At 39.6% G+C, this 9,710-nt stretch overlaps 1 protein-coding gene across 1 annotated transcript; it reads right to left on the bottom strand.

Moving 5' to 3' along the window:
* Positions 1-1,157: 1,157 nt before the first annotated feature.
* On the bottom strand, positions 1,158-2,138 carry LOC129395358 (sperm protein associated with the nucleus on the X chromosome C-like). Its single transcript, XM_055106600.1, has 2 exons — positions 2,067-2,138; positions 1,158-1,418 (listed from the first exon to the last, which is right to left on the bottom strand). The coding sequence occupies exons 1-2, from the start codon at positions 2,136-2,138 to the stop codon at positions 1,158-1,160; spliced, it is 333 nt and encodes a 110-aa protein (XP_054962575.1).
* Positions 2,139-9,710: the final 7,572 nt, after the last annotated feature.

The following is a 9,710-nucleotide window of genomic DNA, read 5'->3' as shown; positions in this document are numbered from 1 at the left end:
ATATTTAGTATATTTTATTTTTTCATGTTATCCATGACAGTGTTATGACTTAGCAAACCACAGTTACAAATAACTAAAATTGTAATTGCTCCTGCATTTTTATTTAACTCCCTCATGTGTCCTGAGAAGACCTTCTTGTTTTACCTAATGATCTCTCCAACATCCCCTGAACTCTCAAGACGTAGACACTATGTGAAGGTCAATTCAAAGACAGAAACTAAAACCCCATCCACGGGTGACTCCATGGTGAATCCCTGTGGTGTCTTTTCCCGCTAACCGATGTGTATCCGCCAAGCAGTTTTCTTTTTCACTATAAATATTATACTGTTTGACATTTTAAGACACATTGTAATCAAAATCTATAGCCTTAATTAAATGACGAATTTCAGGAAATTATCATGCAAAATGGAAGTGTTAGGAAGCCGATAATAGACACACTCTCCTAAAAATGATCTCACCACATCACACCTAACCCTTCTCACCACCTTGCAGTTCACATTCCATGGAAAAAAGCTCCTCATACTTAAGAGTGTTTTACTTTCCTTTTCCCAAGTCATGGCGATTTTGAATATTCACACTTTGCGGATATCAACACATTTCTAAAGCATACTTATCTTGATTAAAGGCTGCTGAGGTCATTAAAACAGTAACAAATATTTAAGATGCATTGAACATTTTGTTTTAGAATTGGCTTTTCAATCATTTCATTACAAGCAATGCTTTCCTGCCGTTTACTTACTCCTACATCTACTATCTTCTTTTGTATTGTGCTTTGTGTTTTACAGAACGTTTACTCTTTATAAAGCATATATTTCTAACCTAGGAAAATATCAGATGGAAAGGGGATGGGAATACCTTCGATATGTGCATTCAGCAGAACTATGTGCTGCCGGGTACAGTTGCGTGAACATATACACATCTCCACTTCCTGTGAGATAAAATTTTAAGAAGGAAATTTTCTTTAGGAATCAGTCCTCCCCCAGGCCTTATTTACAATGTCTGGCTTACTGTCCACCTGTGGGTCTGTCCAGCAACCCTACAGGACCTCATATCCCTCCCTTCTCAAATGCCTACCTCTTCCCTTCCCTTCCCCCCCCGCACCACCATCAGAAAACAGGCAGAGATATGCACAGCCATCAGCTTCTCAAACTTTATTTTCATTGCCCAAGGTTAACGGCAGCATCTTCCTTCTGGTTTGCAGCTGTTTGCACAGAAATCTGCGTGAATTCTTCCTCGTCTATTTGGAGGCGGTTGATTCGGTTCTCTCGGGAGTGGTCATTCACCAATTCATCGGAGACGGAGTAACGTCTTCTAACCTCTCTCCTGTAGGAAAGCACTAATACGGTCGAGGAGTCCGATGCTTTTGATTTCTTAGGAGCGGGTTCTGGCTGTGAGTCCCCCCTTGACGTCTCTGGCATCTGTTAAGAAAACAGGGAGAGGCCAGGAGGACATTATTTTGGGTGAACAGGATAGAGACTGGATAGCACGGGGGGCTTCATGACAAGAAGGAATGCAGGTTGAGGAAGGGGTTTGATCCAGAGAAGAACAAGGTTGAATCACAGAGTAGGGATCTATGGGGAAGAAGAAGAGGAGCGTGGGTAGGGTCATCTGTTAGTCCAAACTGCACCATTCTGTAAGTTCTTTGCTATTTTGCAGACCTTGGTCAAAGTGAAACATCCCATGGGGGTTCAGGCCGTGAGAAACATCCTGCCTAACCACCTGTCCGCAAGGCGGACGAAGGCCCAACTAAAGAAACATCCCTATCATATCTTGCTTGGCAACGTTTTAAGGAACACCACAATGATATTCCAGCAGAAAAAGGGCCAAACCACCTGATGCTAAGAACATCTTATCAATATCCTGCCGGGCAGCAAGCCATACTGCCCAGGCCCCTCCCACCCATACCTACAAGCACCCCAGCCTGTAAGCGGCGGTGGGCTCTGGCATTAAGCGGGCCCACCACTTCCACAATTGTCTGCAATATTCCTGTGTTGTTGTTTGAGCCGCCCCTGCTCTGTGTGTCTTTCTTTCACCCTCGCCTTCGCTTCAAAACCTAACAATCTTACCGTCTCATTCACCTCGTTGGATTCACACGGGGTGCTTCTCTTCACCCCGCCAGCACTGGATTGTTGGCCCATTGTATACATTGGTTTGTCAATGTCTGCGGAAAGCTTTGTAGCTTTTGAATCTTCGCAGTGGCCCAGAGCTCTTGCCTTCCCTATATATACCCTCCTGGTGACAAGGCAAAGCCACACCCTTGAGCTTTGTTTGATCATACAGGCAGTGTCCCATCCAATGGCACCCCTAGGGTGGCTTCGACGTCACAAAGCCCCACTGCTGACCACTCCCTGGGCTTGCGGGCGAGGGGTGACAGGGGTGTAGAGCAAACCAAATGCTGTTGTTGTTTCAGCATCCCCTGAAGATGCATCCCAAACCGATCTGCTGCCGCTCCTCATTTCTCCATGTTTAATGTTCATGGTTCACATGGAAGTCAGAGGATGACTCCTTCAAGCCCTTCCCCACAGCCATTCCTATGAAGTGATTCATTCTTTTGTCTTCCAGCCCTCACCATGACTTAGTATTTTCGATGTCTCACCTCAAATCCCCCAAGCTAGTGTGGCTACATTTATTTATTGGCGGAGATGTGAATTATCCCATTTCCCTCCTACAGTTCCTTCACATGCACCTCGAAGAGCATTTACTTTTGGGCTACTGCCAGGCACATTTCAACCCATGTTCTTTGACCCAATGTCCATGTAGTTCTTTTAAGTTTCCTATTTCCAATCTGAAATAATGGCCTTCAGTCTGTCAAAACTTTAGTGAATAAACATTCTTTACCGTGTATCCTAGTCTTGTTTCAAATCAGGGGTGTATATTTTTTTCTTTTTTTGAAATGGAGTTTCACTCTTGTTGCCCAGGCTGGAGTGCAATGGCATGATCTCAGCTCACTGCAACCTCTGCCTCCTGGGTTTCAGTGATTCTCTGGCTCAGCCTCCTGAGTAGCTGGGATTACAGGCCTGTGCCACCACGCCCGGCTAATTTTTGTATTTTTAGGAGAGACGGGGGTCTCACCATCTTGGCCAAGCTGGTCTTGATCTCCTGACCTCGTGATCCACCCGCCTTGGCCTCCAAAGTGCTGGGATTACAGGCGTGAGCCACCACACCCAGCCAGGACGGCCATTATTAAAACCACCATTGACAAGGAAATTTTGGTTACTTCTGTAGCATACAACAATTTAACATAAAATTTATAATTCACAACATACAGAAGTTATTTCAGAATTATAAGAGTTTCCCATAATTTTGGAGCACATATCAATAACATTTCTATAAATACAGCCCAAAGAAAGTCAAACACCATTTTATATTTGACGATGCTTCTTGTATGATTTTTATACCAAATAAGACAAATATGTCTCTTTTGGACTTCAGAGGACTCATATCAAAAAATTAATGAGGAATCAAGTTAGAATTTGACTTTGGAAAGTTCGTCAAAGATAAAAAGTTTAAAATGCTTGATATCACGAAATAGGGTCATGGGTCATTGTAAAATAAGTCATTCATTTAACCAAAGCAGTAACTCAAAGATTTCAAAAAAAAAAAAAAAAAAAAAGGTGAAAATCTTTATTCTTTGAGAGAGGAGGCTTAATATCCCAAACAATAAGCCCTAATTAAAAACAGGATGCGGCAAATTAAATTTGTGTCTTTGAAATTTTATAATAAAAGTTTAATCATCTTGACTATAAAATATAATTTCTATAAACCTTGTAACCTTTATCATTTTGCATGAAGGAGTGAGTTCATGCTCCAAGAAAGCCTTGTTAAACTGACACAGCAACCTAGATACTGGTTTTGCTTTAGTGTGCCTTTGATATTAATGGTTAATTCCTAGAGAAACTGAGCTACTTTTCTCTTAATATCAGCCCTTACAATCTCACATGCCCACCTCTTCCGCAATAGTCCTCGGGCCTTGAGGAGTTGAATAGTTTTAATTTCTGGCCCTGCATCTCATGAACGCAGTTTACTTTGATTAGCATCTTCTACTGGGCCTGAAGATAAGGCTGTAATTGCTGTCAGTGTTTAAGATATAGCAGAACTTGGTGTCCTTGTTAGACCCAGAAGTCAAAGCCCTATAACTCAATGGCACAAGGACTTTAAAAGCACATACAGAAAGTTACACAGATGTAATAACCTTAAGTAAAAAAATTTTATGTTTTTTTTTCTAAGCAATGCAGAAGTTTATAATAATGACATAGGATTTATTTCAATAAAATGTAAAATCTCTTAGGCCAGTTACCAATAAGCAAAATAAAAGACCATCTGCAGTGTACGGAATATTATGTTGGAAGAAAACACTTTTTTAGACCTTTAAGAAAAAATTTGGGGCCTGTCATTGTGGCTCATGCCTGTTATCCCAGCACTTTGGGAGGCTGAAGCAGGTGGATCACTTGAGGTCAGAAGTTCGAGACCAGCCTGGCCAACACGGTGAAACCCTGTCTCTACTACAAATACAAAAATTAGCCGGGCGTGGTGGCAGGAGAATTGCTTGAACCTGGAAGGGGGAGGTTGCAGTGAGCCAAGATTGTGCCACTGCACTCTCAGCCTGGGTGACAGAGCAAGACCCCGTCTCAAAAAAAAAAAAAAAAAAATTATGAGACATGTCTCTACCCCCATGTTCTTAGCTTCAGGTCATCCCAGAAAAAAATAACAAACTGTTACAAAATGGGAGCCACTGTACTCAGTTCTTCTTCCTCAGATTGTGTAAGAACAAGCTAACTGAACTCAATTATTTATCGTTAATACAAAAGGCAGTACGTGAACCTACTTTCCTTCTACTTTATACAGCACGGAAATGATTTCTCCTCCTGCAGTGATGACAAGAAATATATTTTTGGTCTCTGTAGTTGACATGCAAATGTACTCACTGTATCTCAAGTGAAAACTCATTAAAAGCCACTGGAATGCAATTGTGTTATCGCCCAGGAACACAGACAATAACATTCGTCATCACTCCCAATGCATTTCCATTTGCTAACACAGTGAAATCACCAACCTCACCTTCGTTCCCCTGAGGTTTCCATAGAAAGTTTTCACATTTTATTCCAGTTGATCAGACAAAAGCTCTAGGTGTCTGTTTATCACCAAGACATTTTTTAAATTTAAATTGCAAAATGCAGCCACACGATCACCTATAAAACCATGGAAACTTCTGTTTCCTAATCTGTCGAGTAGGTCTGAGTTTGTAGATATTGCTAAAAATTTCCCACCAAGTGTTCAGAATTGTTGCTTAGATAATAAATATTAGGCTAAATTAGACACATAGGAGGCGCTAATACATAAGAAAAATGACATATATCATTTGAAAATATATACTTTTCTCTAATATTTTACTCATTTTGGGAAAATAATTCCTTTTGCAAAGAGATTTCCAATGCTCTTGGTTTTGTGGGTACTCTGCAATTGTGTGTATAATAGACAGTTGGGCAAATCTTACCCAAGTTTACCTTTCCTGGCTTCCCTATTTCTACTTATGATCACTATCGCATCTTGAAGCTGGCAGGAATCGTGGTAGCTATTATTCATTTGGCAATTTTTTACAGGTTTATTGAATGTTAGTTTTGGATCAGGCTCTATTTTAGGCACTGAGGATTTACACATACCCTTGGGAAACCTCAGGGGGCAAATAAAACACAACTAAATGAGTGAGGTAAGGTCAGACGGTAATGGTTGCTATAATGAAAACTGTTCGGGGAGATATTTAAATTAAGCTTTTGATCAGGAACTACTTCAATGAGGAGATGATATTTAATCTTGAGAAAGAGCTGGCCAAGTGAAGATTTATGAGGAGAGCATCCCAGATAGAGGAAACAGCAAGTGTATACAATGAGGTGCTTGACAATTTTTGATAAATGAGGAATTATCTTTAATTACCTTACAATTTTAAAGTATTTTCTTGTTTAGTGTCCATCTATATTTTAACTGATATTTGCAATTTTCTATGAGGGTAATCATATTTTAGTAGAAAGGGATTTTTTGCCTTCAAGATATTAGCCCTTTGTTACTGGTATTGCAAATACTCTCCCATTTAGTTATTATTTATGCCTTGACAAATTTTGCTCTCTTTTTAAATAAAGGTTATATGTTATATTTAATTCTATTAACCTTTTTTATGTTTCTTAGCTTTCATTATATGTTTAGAAATAACCACTCTACCTAAAGATATTTAGTAGTTAAGTCACTAGTAATTATTTATGTTAACACTTCATCTTTAATGTTTTAAAGTATTTGATATATCCTTGCATTTATTTGAGTTGAGAAACCATTTTAGTTTTTAACAAATGGTTAACTAGTAATCACAAAGAAATTAAATAATTGACATTCTCGCTGCTTATTTTATTTTATTTTATTTTTTTACTTTTTTTTTACGGGTTTTTCTTATTATATTTTAAGTTCTAGGGTACATGTGCACAACGTGCAGGTTTGTTACATATGTATACATGTGCCATGTTGGTGTGCTGCACCCATTAACTCGTCATTTACATTAGGTGTATCTCCTAATGCTATCCCTCCCCACTCCCCCCACTCCACAACAGTCCCCGTTGTGTGATGTTCCCCTTCCTGTGTGCAAGTGTTCTCATTGTTCAATTCCCACCTAGAAGTGAGAACATGCGGTGTTTGGTTTTTTGTCCTTGCAATAGTCTGCTGAGAATGATGGTGTCCAGCTTCATCCATATCCCTACAAAGGACATGAATTCATCCATTTTTATGGCTGCATAGTATTCCATGGTGTATATGTGCCACATTTTCTTAATCCAGTCTATCACTGTTGGACATTTGGGTTGGTTCCAAGTCTTTGCTTTTGTGACTAGTGCCACAATAAACATACGTGTGCATGTGTCTTTATAGCAGCATGATTTATAATCCTTTGGGTATATACCCAGTGATGGGATGGCTGGGTCAAATGGTATTTCTAGTTCTAGATCCCTGAGGAATCGCCACACTGACTTCCACAATGGTTGAACTAGTTTACAGTCCCACCAACAGTGTAAAAGTGTTCCTATTTCTCCACATCCTCTCCAGCGCCTGTTGTTTCCTGACTTTTTAATGATCGCCATTCTAACTGGTGTGAGATGGTATCTCACTGTGGTTTTGATTTGCATTTCTCTGATGGCCAGTGATGGTGAGCATTTTTTTCATGTGTCTTTTGGCTGCATAAATGTCTTCTTTTGAGTAGTGTCTGTTCGTATCCTTCACCCACTTGTCGATGGGGTTGTTTTTTTCTTGTAAATTTGTTTGAGTTCATTGTAGATTCTGGATATCAGCCCTTTGTCAGATGGGTAGACTGCAAAAATTTTCTCCCATTCTGTAGGTTGCCTGTTCACTCTGATGGCAGTTTCTTTTGCTGTGCAGAAGCTCTTTAGTTTAATTAGATCCCATTTGTCAATTTTGGCTTTTGTTGCCATTGCTTTTGGTGTTTTAGACATGAAGTCCTTGCCCATGCCTATGTCCTGAATGGTATTGCCTAGGTTTTCTTCTAGGGTTTTTATGGTTTTAGGTGTAACATTTAAGTCTTTAATCCATCTTGAATTAATTTTTGTATAAGGTGTAAGGAAGGGATCCAGTTTCAGCTTTCTACAGATGGCCAGCCAGTTTTCCCAGCACCATGTATTAAATAGGGAATCGTTTCCCCATTTCTTGTTTTTGTCAGGTTTGTCAAAGATCAGATAGTTTTAGATGTGTGGTATTATTTCTGAGGGCTCTGTTCTGTTCCATTGGTCTATATCTCTGTTTTGGTACCAGTACCATGCTATATCTGTGTTTTGGTTACTGTAGCCTTGTAGTATAGTTTGAAGTCAGGTAGCGTGATGCCTCCAGCTTTGTTCTTTTGGCTTAGGATTGACTTGGCGATGCGGGCTCTTTTTTGGTTCCATATGAACTTTAAAGTAGTTTTTTCCAATTCTGTGAAGAAAGTCATTGGTAGCTTGATGGGGATGGCATTGAATCTATAAATTACCTTGGGCAGTATGGCCATTTTCACGGTATTGATTCTTCCTATCCATGAGTATGGAATGTTCTTCCATTTGTTTGTGTCCTCTTTAATTTCACTGAGCAGTGGTTTGTAGTTCTCCTTGAAGAGGTCCTTCACATCCCTTGTAAGTTGGATTCCTAGGTATTTTATTCTCTTTGTAGCAATTGTGAATGGGAGTTCAGTCATGATTTGGCTCTCTGTCTGTTATTGGTGTATAAGAATGCTTGTGATTTTTGCACATTGATTTTGTATCCTGAGACTTTGCTGAAGTTGCCTATCAGCTTAAGGAGATTTTGGGCTGAGACGATGGGGTTTTCTAGATATACAATCATGTCATCTGCAAACAGGGACGATTTGGCTTCCTCTTTTCCGAATTGAATACCCTTTATTTCTTTCTCCTGCCTGATCGCCCTGGCCAGAACTTCCAACGGTATGTTGAATAGGAGTGGTGAGAGAGGGCATCCCTGTCTTGTGCCAGTTTTCAAAGGGAATGCTTCTAGGTTTTGCCCATTCAGTAGGATATTGGCTGTGGGTTCGTCATAGATAGCTCTTATTATTTTGAGATACATCCCGTCAGTACCTAATTCATTGAGAGTTTTTAGCATGAAGGGCTGTTGAATTTTGTCAAAGGCCTTTTCTGCATCTGTTGAGATAATCATGTGGTTTTTGTCTTTGGTTCTGTTTATATGCTGGATTACGTTTATTGATTTGTGTATGTTGAAGCAGCCTTGCATTCCAGGGATGAAGCCAACTGGATCATGGTGGATAAGCTTTTTGATGAGCTGCTGGATTCCGTTTGCCAGTATTTTATGGAGGATTTTTGCATCTATGTTCTTCAGGGATATTGGTCTAAAATTCTGTTTTTTTGTTGTGTCCCTGCCAGGCTTTGGTATCAGGATGATGCTGGCCTCATAAAATGAGTTAGGGAGGATTCCCTCTGTTTCTATTGATTGGAATATTTTCAGAAGGAATGGTACCAGCTCCTCCTTATAACTCTGATAGAATTTGGCTGTGAATCCATCTATTCCTGGACTTTTTTTGGTTGGTAAGCTATTAATTATTGCCTCAATTTCAGAGCCTGTTATTGGTCTATTCAGGGATTCAACTTCTTCCTGGTTTAGTCTTGGGAGGGTGTATGTGTCGAGGAATTTATCCATTTCTTCTAGATTTTCTAGTTCATTTGCATAGAGGTGTTTATAGTATTCTCTGATGGTAGTTTGTATTTCTGTGGCATCAGTGGTGATATCCCCTTTATCATTTTTTATTGCGTGTATTTGATTCTTCTCTCTTTTCTTCTTTATTAGTCTTGCTAGCAGTCTATCAATTGTGTTGATCTTTTAAATAAAACCAGCTCCTGGATTCATTGGTTTTTTGGAGCGTTTTTTCGTGTCTCTATCTCCTTCAGTTCTGCTCTGATCTTAGTTATTTCTTGTCTTCTGCTAGCTTTTGAATGTGTTTGCTCTTGCTTCTCTAGTTCTTTTAATTGTGATGTTAGGGTGTCAATTTTAGATCTTTCCTGCTTTCTCTTGTAGGCATTTAGTGCTATAAATTTCCCTCTACGCACTGCTTTGAATGTGTCTCAGACATTCTGGTGTGTTGTGTCTTTGTTCTTGTTGGTTTAGCTACAAAGAAGCTTCTGAAATTTTAAAAAGCCCGCTCTATAATCTGATTGGTCAGTTTT

This window comes from Pan paniscus, chromosome X (assembly GCF_029289425.2).
Source record: "Pan paniscus chromosome X, NHGRI_mPanPan1-v2.0_pri, whole genome shotgun sequence".
In the NCBI taxonomy this organism is placed as follows: Eukaryota; Metazoa; Chordata; class Mammalia; order Primates; family Hominidae; genus Pan; species Pan paniscus.
The sequence above is the reverse complement of the archived record's forward strand: the minus strand, read 5'-3'. Positions and strand labels throughout refer to the sequence as shown.